The sequence below is a fragment of the Hemiscyllium ocellatum genome, chromosome 7 (genome assembly GCF_020745735.1).
Source record: "Hemiscyllium ocellatum isolate sHemOce1 chromosome 7, sHemOce1.pat.X.cur, whole genome shotgun sequence".
In the NCBI taxonomy this organism is placed as follows: Eukaryota; Metazoa; Chordata; class Chondrichthyes; order Orectolobiformes; family Hemiscylliidae; genus Hemiscyllium; species Hemiscyllium ocellatum.
Window position 1 is genome coordinate 62,822,878 of NC_083407.1, and position 14,412 is coordinate 62,837,289.

Here is a 14,412-nt window from a genome sequence, read left to right on the forward strand (position 1 = left end):
CCTCCACTATGTTGGGGAAATGAAGCATAAACTGGGTGACAGCTTCGCAAAACATTTATGTTCTGCCCACAAAAAAGGCCCTGAGTTTCCAGCTGCCTGTCACTTTAATACACCACCCAATTCTTTGTCTCCGGCTTGCTGCAGTTCTCCAGCAAAGTTCAGCACAAACTGGAAGAACAACACCTCATTTTCCATTTGGGGACCCTGCAGTCCTCTGGACTCAATATTGAGTTCAACAATTTAGGGGCAGAACTCCCCCATGTCCTAGCCCTCTACCACACACGCCAGGCTTTGGTATTAAATAGTCTGTCATTACACATTACCTGTTGTTAGCCACTAACAGTCTCCATTAACAGTTATTCACCCTCCCAGCCACAGCAGTAGTCACTACTTTGTCCAACTGTTCTTCTCTCACTTTGGGTTCTATCGCCACCAATCATTTACTCCTTAACCCCTGTCCCACCCTATCTTCTGCATATAAACCAACATTTTCCTAGCTACTATCAGTTCTCAGAAAGGGTCACCAGACCTGAAATGTTAACTTTGATTTCTCTTCATAGATGCTGCCAGACCTGCTGAGCTTTACCAGCAACTTCTGTTTTTGTATCTCAGTTTAGGAGGTGCTTATTAAGTTAAATCAAATTGCAGCACCAAGGAACTTTCTTTATACTTGGCTATTAAAATCAACTATGTAGTCCAGCTCCTTCAACCTCAAGGATGGTATTAACGGTATTTGGCATGTTGAAATGCCAAAATCAATGCACATTATTAAATCTGTATAATTCAGATTGTCAATTTGTCAACAAAAAAGAAAACCTTTCAATTGAATAGCTTAGAAAACATTTAAAAATATTACATGATTCGAACAAATATTAGACATGTCAGTCCAAGAGTCTTTCAATTCGCTCAGTATTCACATTTCTTTCCACCTCTGCAAAAGATACCACTAATTCTAAAAACACTGCATTTCTTTTCATTTTTGGAACTAAATGCTAATTTCTTTCCTTGCTAATATTCCTCATCTCCTTGTGTGCTATTGATTCCTTGCTGGATATAGCTGCAGGGATATGGCTCATCAATTTGCCCATTATTCATGTGAGCTTTTACACAGTATCAGCAGGATATTCAATTGTAGGTAGCATAACAGCCAAAACACACCTGGTATCCATACGTAAAAATTCAGCAGATGTTGCTGGACAGTGATAAAGAATGAATGAGAACTCAGCATTATTTTTCTTTCTCTAACTGAAGGCTGCTAGGCTAATTTTAAAAGCCTTATTACTGTCCCTGCTGTGTTCAGATAACTTTAACAGCATGGTATAATCAGAACAAAGCAATCCTACAACTAACACATCAGACCAAAGCTCTGCAGTCCTACTACATCCAAGGCTGGTGGACAATTAAACAACCAGCTGGAGAAGGCTCCACAAATATCCACGTCCTTAATGATAGCAAAGTCCAAGAAGTTGGTGCAAAAGATAAGATTAAATTAGATTAGATTAGATTAGATTACTTACAGTGTGGAAATAGGCCCTTCGGCCCAACAAGTCCACACCGACCCACCGAAGCGCATCCCACCCAGACCCATTCCCCTACATTTACTCCTTCACCTAACACCACGGGCAATTTAGCATGGCCAATTCACCTAACCTGCACATTTTTGGACTGTGGGAGGAAACCGGGGTTGAAGCATTTGAAGCCATCTTCTGCCAGTTGTGCCAAGTCAAACTTGGTTCCTCTAGACTTGCCAATCTTCAGCCATATGATTCAATATCAAGAAATGAATAAATATACTGGATACAGCAAAGGCTTTGGAATCTGTCAACATCCTGGCTGTGCTCCAGAGATAGCCAACCACTAACCAAACTACAGCACTGGCATCTAACCAGCAACAAGAAAAAGTACTCAGGTATGTCCTGTCCACAGAAAGCAGGAAAAATCCAATCTACCCAATTACCATTCCATCAGTCTTATTTCAATCATTAGTGAAGTGATGCAAAGTGTCATCACAGCATATTCAAGTAGGACTTACACTGCAATCTATTGATCAATGCTCAGTTTGGGAGCTGCCAGGGTCACACAACTCCAAAACATGTTAAACCTTGAACCAAACATAGACAAGACAGGAGAATTCCAAATTTGAGGGAGATCAAGTTAGTATTTGATTAGCGTCAAGGAGTCGTAGCAACATTGACACCAATGGGAATGTAAAAGAAAATTCTTTACTGGTTGGAGTCAAATTTAGCATGTGGGAAGATAGATTTAGTTATTGGTTCAAATCATCTCAACCCCAGGATATCAATACAATGGTTTCTCGGGATGGTGTCCTAGACTCAACCATCTTCACTGATGATGTTCTTTCTATCACAAGGGCAGAAATATATGATTGGGCTGATATTGGAATGATTTACATTCAGAATTCATGAGATGCTGAAGCAGCCCATGGCTGCATCAGTGAGACTGGGGCAATATTCAAACTAGGGCTGAAAAGAGGCAAGTAAAATTTTGGCTACACAAGTGCCAGGTAATGGCCAGCCCCAACAAGAGAATCTAATATTCCACAGCATTATTAACACTAAATCCAGTAACATCAACATTCTAGAAATTATAATTGAGGCCATAACAGCAAGTCCAGAGGCTGCGAATTGTGCAGGGAGTAATTCATCTCCTGACTTCCCAAAGTCCACCCACCAGCAACAATGCACATATCATTAGTGTGATGGAATGCTCACTATCTGCTTGAATGAGCACAGGTCGAACAAAGCCAAGAACACAACATCTCATTTGATCAGTATCCAAGATATCAGCTTAAACATTCACCTCCTCCACCACCAATGCACAGTGGCAGCAGTATGTAGAATCTACAGGACACAATCTATAACTTGCCAAGACTACTTCAACAGCACCCATGATCGTTATCATCTAGAATGACAATGGTGGCAGATGCATGGGCTCATCATCAACAACAAGTTCCCTCCTGAGTCACACACAAACCTCATTTGGAACTATAGTATTGTGCTTTCACTGTTTTTAGGTCAAAATGCTGCAGTTCCATCTCTAACAGACTGTGGGTGTTTTTACACCACATGCACAGAAAAGTTCAAGGAGGTGGTTCACCACCACCTCCTCAAGGCCAATTAAGGATTGGTATTAATTGCTGGCCTCGCCAACAATGTTCACCTCCTATGAAAGAACATACAGAACACTTCGCTGTTATTCAAACCTCGCCAACATGATTGTTGCTCACTCAGAGACATCTCAGTTCAGTTTCGCCCAAAGGTGTGACTGAAGAAAAATGTGATATTGGATCTCTGTATTCGCTGCACAACAGTAGAGCTGCCAAGTTTCCATCAAATAATTGGAGCTGCAGGACAAAAATCTTAAAATGCATTCCAATAATCAAGAACAAAATGATGGGTGATTTTACTTTTGCAAAATAAAAATCACTGTTTCTTAATGCAATCTGCAACAGCTATCCAACTTGGGAAGTTAAATCATTGAATCAAACAAAACATGACTGGTGGGAACAAACAACTCAGTTGTCATCAGCTTCAAGGTTAATATTGCTTCTGAAATTTGCATAGAGCTGGACTTTAAGGTCTGATAACCCCTGTTGAATTCTCTCCACATATCTACATTAAGGGATCATCTTGGATTGCTCCACAGCCTCTCAAAAGAAAGGATTACCTCCTTCAAGAAATCCAGCTATACTAACAAAATTTCAGTTTACCCAATATGATCAATATCCTTATCAAGGACTACCTTCAGAACACTTTAAATAATTCAATACTTTAGCACATGTTAGCCCCTTGTAACTTTCCCTTCACCTCCAATAGCTTCTTCAAGGTGCAACTTCAACCTGTGTGCCATTTTTTCCAGCACCACCAAGAATTGAACAGAAAGCATGGAAAAAGTGGCATTCTCAACAACACAGACAATTCAGTAGCAAGAGCAGGAACAACCAAATATATGAAGCCAGACATTAAACATTACCAGTTATAACAAAGGTATGAAGATCACTTCAGAATTATATCTGGCACATTCCACATTCTGCACATGGTCTATAAATTCTATCCCTCCATGACCAGATGGCTGCTGCAAGATTGCTTCACAAACTCTGGCTATCCACATGTCTGGACAGTAGCACAGGAATTCATTATTATCATCATCAATTTCACAATCAGAGAGAATACAACACAAGGCAGCTGCTGGTATAAACAGCCCTGAAGCGTAAAGTGATACACTTTACCAGCTGAAAGATTCATGGGGAAGTGGTGCATGATGGTAATGTCGCTGGTCTTGTCATCCAGAGACCCGGGCTAATGTTATGGGGACTTGGGTTTAAGTCATACTCTGGCAGAAAATTGAGTTCAGTAAAAATTGGGAATAAAAAGCTGATCTAAAGGTGACCACTGTCCATTGTTGTAAAAGCCCATCTGGTACAGTAATGTCCTTTAGGGAAGGAAGTCTGCCATTCATACCTGGTCTGGTGTATAGGAGACTCCAGACCGACAACAATGTGGTTACTTCTTAACTGCTTTTTGAAATGTCCTGGCAAGTCACACAATTCAAGGACAATTAGAGATGGGGAATAAATGCCAACCTTACAAGTGCATCCATACAATACTAATTTAAAAAATAAATACATTTCAAATAGATCAGAATGCAACTACTCCTAACAACTATTCAGTGTTTAACATAATTGCTAAACGGAATGATGACCATTCTATCTCTGCATGAAAGTGAAAATAATCAAGATAGTCTTAGAGACCTGCTCTGCACAACCTAGCCCCTCCTACTGCATATAATGATCCTAATCACTTGATCAATAGCATCACAATATTTCCACATTATTGACAAAACAAATCAAGAAATCAGCCTGCCGTGCAAATATGAGCGAAATCAGTAGTTAAGACCTATAATGAACTGTTATGGCCAGGTAGCAAGGGATGAATTGGCTACACTCTTTGTAATCTTCCATTCAGCCACAAAGATTTGTGTTCTTTTTGGAGTACAGTTACACCTCTCTCTAATTAAAATGTCATGAACTAACTCCCATTATCGAAGTAAGAGGCTAATTACAGGGTTTTCTTGAATGAAGAAAATAATATGTTTTTTATCTGCTAGCCCCGATCAAAATAATAAAGATGAGACATCAAGCATACACACAAAGTTACAAAGTTAAAAAGTACAAAATTAAGATAAAAGAATATACTGATCAAAATCCACAGGTTGTGCTTGAGGTGCAAGGTTTAACCCCAAATCACACTTGTTTAGTTGAATCCTTAGAGAAAATTTCAGTTGTACTTAGGCTTCAGTGTCCTGTTGTTTCTTTTTCATTCATCTTATCACCAAATGTTTTTCGTTCTTGAGACAGAGTGAACATTTTACAGCTGGTTTTAGTTTCACAATCAAAAATTCATCTCTTCTACTCTGTCATTTAAGAAAGAGTTGGATAGAGCTCTCAGGGATAGTGGAATCAAGGGTTATGGAGATAAGGCAGGAGCAGGATACTGATTAAGGATGATCAGCCATGATCATATTGAATGGTGGTGCAGGCTCGAAGGGCAGAATGGCCTACTCCTGCATCTATTGTCTATTGTCTATTGTCAGATTGTTGAATTGCAAGTTTGTTTTGTGTATTCCAACTGTGGAGATTATGCTTTCTATGATTGCTAATTGTTGGCAAGGTTTCATTTCCAACATGTGAAAATTCACTTAAAGGTGTAAATCAAAACACTTATCTCCTACCACTGTACTAGAACATGGGATTGGTATTGCTGACATCATTGTTACACACCTATTCCTCACTGATCTATTCTCTGTTTCCTCCCTTCACCACCACCCCATTTTGATGCTCCTCTCAACCCCACCTTGGACTTCCCATTCCCCCAGCAACTCCATCTTATCACTGCCTGGCCATCTCATCTCATCACTTTGCTCAAGGAATGGTTGTGAAGCAACAAAGGAGTTTGATCAAGGCAGACCAGTTGATGTTGTCTATAGGGACTTAGCAACATGTTTGATAAGTTTCCACATGGTTAGTAAGGTTAGATCATATGGAATACAGGGAGAGCTAGCCATTTGGATATAAAAGTGGCTCGAAGGTAGGAGACAGAGGGTGATGGTGGAGGCTTTTTTGGACTGGAGGGCTGCAATCAGTGGTGTGCCGCAATGATCAGTGCTGGGTCCACTGTTCTTTTTGTCATTTATTTGAATGATTTAGATGTGAATACAGAAGGTATGGTTAGTAAGTTTGCAGATGACATCAAAATTGGTGGTATAGTGGACAGCAAAGAAGGTTACTTCAGAGTACAAAGGGATCTTAATCAGATGGGCAAATGGACCAAGGCATGGCAGATAGAGTTTAATTTAGATAAATGTGAGGTGCTGCATTTTGGAAAGGCAAGCCAGGGCAGGATTTATATACTTAATGGTAAGGTCCTGGGGAGTATTCCTGAACAAAGAGACCTTGCATTGCAGGTTCATAGTTCCTTGAAAGTGGAGTCCCAAATAGATAGGATAATGAAGCTGGCATTTGATACACTTGCGTTTATTGGTCAGCACATTGAGTGTAGGAGTTGGGAGGTCATGTCGCTACTGCACAGGACACTGGTTAGGCCACTACTGGAATATTGCATTCAATTCTGGTCTTCCTGCTATAGGAATGATGTTATGAAACTTCAGAAAAGATTTAAACGATGTTGCCAGGGTTAGGGTGTTTGAGCTATATGGAGAGACTGAATAGCCTAGGGCGATTTTCCTTGGAGTGTTGGAGGCTGAGGGGTGACCATATAGAGGCTTATAAAATCATGAGGGGCACCAAAAGGGTGAATAGACAAGGTATTTTTCCCAGGGTAGGGGAGTCCAAAACTAGTGGGCATAGGTTTAAGGAGAGAAGGACAATTTAATGGAGACCTGAAGGCAACATTTTCATGCAGAGGGTGGTGCTTATATGGAATGAGTTGCCAGAGGAGGTAGTAAAGGTTGGTTCAATTACAACAGCTAAATGGCATCTCGATGGGTACATGAATAGGAAAGGTTCAGAGGGATAGGGACCGAAGTTTGGGCAAACAGGACTAGATGAGTTTAGGATACTGGTCAGCATGGATGAGTTGGACCGAATGTGTGTTTCTGTGCAGTACTTTGCTAAGACTATGACTCTATGAGTAGGGCAGAAGGGCTCTTCATTAGAGCTCCTTTGGGTCTCTGGTTTTACAATTTGTTTCAGGGACACCAAGTTGCTGCAATAAGTAAACTTATTCTGAAGTACTCAAATGTTGCAACGATCCTGTCAGTGACTTTACAAGCATGACAACTACATGGGTTGTGAACACATCCCCTGCAGTTGCAGTGGCTGTTTGTTTTCGTAGCAAGGAAGAAATGGTGGGAAGTATAAATGAGCACATGGCAAAAAAATATTTCCCCCAAGATGGAATTCGATCTTATTCCATTGATTAACCAATGCATCATGTATTTTTTTTGGCATTTGAACTTTTTCATAGAGTCACATCTAACATATTTGCTTCCTGTTATTGAATTTAAAAAATGAAGAAAATCATGGCTTTCTCGAACTATAGTTAAACATTCCAGGAAACATTAAAGAATAACCAGTAAGGTGCAAAATCTTAACACCCGAAATGATCTTGTGAAAAATCATTGAACACCACATTTAAAACCAACAATACTATTCAGATTTTTTTTTTGTGTAAGGGCTTAAAGAGCCATATAGCTTACTTCTGCTCCTCAGTCCTATTTTTTTTTACCAAACCCAAGATGTCCATCAATATTTAAATAAAACTGAGAGGAGACAAAGTTAACACAGATTGAACTTCCCCTCATTGTTCATATAATTTCTACATAAGGGCCATTCTGCCCTTTGAGCCTGTTTCATCATTCAACAGGATCATGATTGTCTGGTCCACTTTCCAATCCTTTCCCCATAGCCCCTTGATTCCCCTACTCATCAAGAATCTATTTATCTCAGCCTTATATAAAAACAAGAGCTCTGTCCCCAGAACTGTCTGTGGCAAGGAGTTCCAAAGACGCTCAACCCTCTAAGAGAAGAAATTCCTCCTCATCGAAGACTTAAATTAGCACCCCTTAATTCTTAAACTATGCTCTCTGATTCTCGACTCTCCTCCGAGGGGGATCATGCTCTCAGCATTTACCCTGTCAAGCCCCTTAAGAACCCTATTTGTTTCAATGAGATCACCTCTCATTCTCCTAAACTCCAGTGAGTACAGTCCCAACTTCTTTTATCTTTGCTCATCAGACAATCTCTCCATACCAGGGATCACCTCAATGAACCTTCTCTGAGTTGCCTCCAATGAAATGATCTCTTTCATAAACAAGGGAACCAAAACAGCTCACAATACTCTGATGTGGTCTCACCAGCACCTTGGACAATTGCAGTAAGAACTTCCTACCCATAGTCCAACCACCTTGAAATAAAAAGTCAATATTCCATTAGCTTTTCTGATTATTTGCATTCACCTGTGAGCTAGTATTTCATTTTTATCATTAATTGTTCACCTGATTCAAAACTATCACTGAGAAACTTAATGCCAGATACCCAAAGGTTGCCCTGAACTATTCTACTTCTGAAACTATAGCTCAATCCAAACTGTATTTCTTTCTAATATTAAATAAAAAACAAAATGCTGGAATATTCAGCAGATCAGGTTTATGGATAATGTGAAAGGTCAAGATAACTTTTTTGATCAATGATGCTGTCTGACTTGTTCATTTTTTCCAGTATTTGGTATTTTTAATTTCAGACTTCTAGCATCTGTAGTATATTATTCTCTGCTTTTTTTTCTGACTAAACTGTTCATGAAATTAGGACTGTACTATTAAGTTAGTGATATTCACTTGAAACCAAGAAACACTTTGATAACCATACCTCATCTAGGAATTCAAGGGTGACCAAGTCATCAGTCATGTTTCGACTGGTACGCTTTGATGCTCTCATGTGACTTTTTCTCATAAAGATGCTGTCTTGCCTAGTTAAAGCAAATATAAAAGCAATGTCCAGTGAATGGATAAAAATGATTATTCTCCATAATCAAATTTGCACACAAGTTAGCTGACTACGGTTGATAAACTGCATCTTTCACACATAATTTACTTAACCAAAGCAAACAATGCAATCTTAAATAAATAACTACAAGTAAATAAGTATATCAATTTCATCAAAGATTACACAAATTAAGCAATAAATGAAGTTCAAGGTTACAGGATAATGTTAAATAATAGTTGTGTCTCAGTTCATGTACATAACTACCGCACATTCATTAGAATGTTAGCATATATGCCACCAGCAGAAAAAGTATCCTTTGTTCACAGATGAAATTTATAACTGCTGTGCAATCAGCAGCACTCCCAATGCTCCTGAAATTAGTTGAAAAATATTGTGCTTTTGTTTTTATTCATAGAGTCATTTATGAAATAAGACATCCCAAGTTCTTCACAAAAGAATAAAAAAGCAAAACCTGATAATCAAGAGTTATCTCATTGAAGCCTATTTAATAAAACAAAGAACTGTAGATGTTGCAGATCTGAAACAAACAAAACCAGAAATTGCTGGAGAAACTCAGCAGGTCTGGCAGCATCTGTGAATAGAAAACAGAGTTAATGTGTCAACTCCATTGACCTTTCTTCAGAACAGTTGTTGTGTGAAAACCACCAGCAGTATTTCTCACATATAACAGTGATTACACTTTTAAAATTGCTGTATTTGCCGTAAAAAAGTTTGGGATATTTGACAGTTATGAAAGGTCAAATAAATACAACTTTGTTCTTTTCCTGTTGAGGACTTCTCCATGTGTAGCCCCACTACCATTGACTTGGCCAACTTGAACAGCAGCAAAACAAACTCTCAGCACTTCCAAAAGATACAAACAAAGCTGCTAAGAATCAATCAGCAATAAACCTGGAAGTTGTTAATTATCCCTTTAAATCATGCTAGCTGGGGTCCCTCCTGCTGCTGAACTTGGGTCCAGTGGTGCAAGATTTAGAGGGGGCATTTTTTAGAGCAGCAAATTTGAAAATAGCAATGCTACTGTTACATCAGCATTACATGATCTGCCTGTTTGACATAAATCGGGCACCACTCCTTAACCATCGCGCTCATGGCCCCAACAAAATAGTGTCCAGTTACAGATCGCACAAGGGGGGTACTCATGCAGCATGAATGTCACTTTGGCATCAAAACGGCGCCTTCAGCATTAAAACTATGGATACTACTGAGCTATATTTTGCGGTCACTGTGTTTTGAAAAATATCCTTTTGTCAACAACAGTTGCATCCTGCCACTCACTGGTCATAAATAAGCACTGCAAGACAACTGTAAACAAAAACTTTCTGCACCAGCAAATATACAACGGTAATGCAAACAATGCATAGAATTGCACATTTAATCATTTTGAAAGTAATTTTTATATGATTGGCCTGAACTATGTTCCCTTTGCAAATCAAAACATTATGAACTTTGTAATAATGCATTTGCATTACCTGGTTGTGAAATGCAATATATATCAGTTATTACTACTAGTTTTAGATTAGAAAATATCTCAATTAAAATTACATTTATATCATTTATCATACCTTCCATTTGCTGAGGATTCCTGTTGTTGTACTTTGACTAGATTTGCCAACTGCAATTGTAGGCTTCTTTCTTTCCCATGAGATTGTTTAATAAATGGGTGTTGCAACAAGTATGCAACTGATGGACGCTTTTCAAAGTCCTTAATCAGACATCTAAAGAAAAACAGAAAATGACAAATAGAGATATTGAACAAACATATCATTTAAATACTGTGCAAGAACAAACATCCTATTCAAATATCTTACGCAAAATAAGAATGTACAATACAAAGCTTGAAGCTATCTAATCACATTATTGGATTTTAGTAGTGAAAATATTTGTGCTTTTAAAATTATCCAATAAACCCAAATAAAATAAAAGAATCTTGGAAAACTATGTCAATATCAGTTTTGCATCATTTTACTAGAGTCATTAACAAAATCAGAAAGTTGAAGAGCCAAAATTTATGATAATTAAAAGATGGTAAAATATCAATCATAAAATAATTTTAGACAGCTTAGACATTACAACTTGAATCAATAGTTTAGGAAACTAGTATTTCTGAACTTGATATTATATTGCTTTCTAATAAATGCAGATAAATTCAAAGTTGCATGGTTGATTTGCCAGTGATATTTTGGCCTCAATCGGCTGTTGTTTAAGATGGGAAAATAACATTCACAAACATTTCAAAATCTTTTACAAGACAGAATTTGCATTTAAAATAGTTTTGTAGACTGCAAGCTTTTCTGCTAATGCAATTATTATATCATGCTTCTAGCTTTCTATTTCAGAACATGGTTAAAAGTTGAACAAACACAGTTTATACTCTACATAGAAACAGATCTGATTTATATCATTACCGAAGCTTCACCTACCATTAAAGGAGAGTTAAGATCTAGTTTCTTGAACTACGAGTGTACCAGCAAGTGACAAGGAGCAAGCTTCATTAGTTGCTCCTTTAGCCCAATTTCACAATCTCCCTAATATCCTATCCTACACAGATATTCCACATCATCCTCTGTGTGCTTTAAAGCTACAGTTTATGAGTTAGCTATCACTCTCACACATTGATTTCAGCATTTTCCTGGCAGTGATGTAAGCAGGACTTGCTGGGTGTGTTTGTGCTCATTATTGGACACTGCAACTTGCCACAGTAATAGTGAAAAAGTGACTTATCCCATCCACTTTTTCCAATACATTTGATGACATATATCAATAAGTCACAGAAATTAATTATTTTGTTTATTCTTCCCACCAATGTATATTACAGCCTCCAACTACTACATGCCAGGACCAATGTTTAAAGGATATATAAACATTTGAAAAATAATTACATTTAATAAAAAGAGACCTGATCAGCAGCAACTTGCACACAATGGAATATAGAATCAGCTATATTCATTTTCTATCCAACCACAAAATTAGCAGTTACATTTTGGATTCTGTGAATCTTCTAGGATTGTTTTTATTATTTAATTGTCATACAATTTATTGAAAAATATTCTTTCCTTATGAAAAACAAAAATAATGGGTTCTACATTAAAAGAATGGAATTTTAGCCTTAAATTATGCAATATGCAATCATTAATTTGTTTTGTTAATATGCAACATCAGCCAGGCTGTTTATGATGTAGATCACACCACCATCTCGCAATTTGAGAGGTCAGGAACAATCACCAACCAGCAGAAAACAAATAAACTCAAACTCTAGTGACAGTCAATCTCTTATCTTGTTTGACATTCTGGCAGCCTTCATCAGGCTTTCTTAGCTGAAAATTAATTCTCAGAATTCATTAGTGTCACTACATTAACCATAGGTTGCAGCCATTTGCTGCCATCTAGCAACTAGACATCTAAACACCATTTCCATTTTGTCACACTGAGCAGCTATTTGCTGCCATAATTGGAAGCTGAGGATAAGGCATTTATTACCCATGAACAAGAGCAGACGCCCACATATGGTACTGCGGGAAGTGGCTTGAAAAATCTGCAGACAGCTTGCAGTTGCTGATAACATTGTTTGTGTTGCTATGCCTTAATGATGTAAACTGCCATTTTGTTATTAGTAGATCAGAAAACCTTTCTGTTACACTTAGAAAATAATATTCAGCTACAAATAGACAAAGGTAGCATACAGACGAGGCATGTAAAGATCCAGTAGTATTAGCAGCTCCTGTGTGCTAAAAACGGACTGCACTTCAGAGTTCAGATCAGTGCAGGAAATCATCAATAAAAAGAAATACATCATTCTCAAAATTCCACATGAAAAGCTGTCCCAGATTTGTGTCACTTGAATATTCAATGGAGGATTTCTGACACAAAATGCATCAAAACCCATATCGTATTTGACCAAAAATGAACTCCCAACTATATATCTGCTTCATCATTGCAATTGCCATCTTTCTTTAAAAATGTTTGACACCACCACTGCTTCAAGCTCATCTGCTGCCCAAACCCTCACACTTAGTTAATTCTAGACTTGACAGTTGTGCAATGTCCATACTTTTGCCTATAGTTGTCAGTTTGATTCCAAAATGACACATACAGCATGCACACAAAATTCAGGTACTGCCCATACAGGATGTCATTTTGCTGAAAGGGTAAACATGACTGCAGGGAGGACGCACCAAATGTTGCTGGTTTAATGTTAGCAATACCATTTTAAACCACAGAACGTCAGCTAACACCTCTCTTGACCGTGTATCCAGCAGCAGTAAGACCTCTCCCAACCAACAGTTAAAGGGACCATCAACTTCTCTTTGGTTAATTGTTGATTGATTTCTACTTCAGATTACAACAGGATCTGGACCAGATGGGCCAATGGACTGAGAAGTGGCAGATGGAGTTTAATTCAGGTAAATGCGTGGTGCTGCATTTTGGGAAAGCAAATCTGAGCAGGACATATCCACTTAATGATAAGGTCCTAGGGAGTGTTGTTGAAGAAAGAGACCTTGGAGTGCAGGTTCATAGTTCCTTAAAAGTGGAGTCACAGGTGGATAGGATAGTGAAGGAGGTGCTTGGTATGCTTTCCTTTATTTGTCAGAGTAAAGAGTACAGGAGTTGGGAGGCCATGTTGTGGCTGTACAGGACCTTGGTTAGGCCACTGTTGGAATATTGCGTGCAATTCTGGTCTCCTTCCTATCGGAAAGATGTTGCGAAACTTGAAAGGGTTCAGAAAAGACTTATGAGGATGTTGCCAGAGTTGGAGAATCTGAGCTACAGGGAGAGGCTGAACAGGCTGGAGCTGTTTTCCCTGGAACGTCAGAGGCTGTGGGGAGACCTTATAGAGGTTTACAAAATTATAAGGGGCATGGATAGGATAAATAGACAAAGTTTTTTCCCTGGGGTCGGGAAGTCCAGAACTAGAGGGCATAGGTTTAGGGTGAGAGGGGCAAGATAGAAAAGAGACCAAAGGGGCAACTTTTTCACACAGAGGGTGGTACATGTATGGAATGAACTGCCAGAGTATGTGGTGGAGGCTGGTTCAATTGCAACATTGAAGAGGCATTTGGATGGGTATATGAATAGGAAGGGTTTGGAGGGATATGGGCCGGGTGCTGGCAGGTGGGACTAGATTGGGTTGGGATATCTGGTCAGCATGGACGGGTTGGACCGAAGGTTCTGTTTCCATGTTGTACATCTCTATGACTCTATGACTCTACTGGTTCTTCCTGAAATTGTAGAATTGTTTGGTGATTTCAAAAATCATTTATGTTGAAGTCCAAAGCAAATTATTTGGTACATGCAAGAATGGCCCTCATTTCAAAGATTCTGCTCAGACTATTTGCTTCTAGACACAGGTGCAATATTTATCTCCACCT

At 38.6% G+C, this 14,412-nt stretch overlaps 1 protein-coding gene across 1 annotated transcript in view; it reads right to left on the reverse strand.

The window, feature by feature from the left end:
- Positions 1-14,412, reverse strand: part of myo3b (myosin IIIB) — a 568,489-nt gene that overhangs the window by 380,195 nt on the left and 173,882 nt on the right. The window contains exons 9-10 of the mRNA XM_060827913.1: positions 10,609-10,761; positions 8,906-9,005 (exon numbers count right to left, since the gene is read on the reverse strand). Of these exons, the coding sequence (XP_060683896.1) occupies positions 8,906-9,005; positions 10,609-10,761 (253 nt within the window). The remainder of the gene's footprint in view (positions 1-8,905; positions 9,006-10,608; positions 10,762-14,412) is intronic.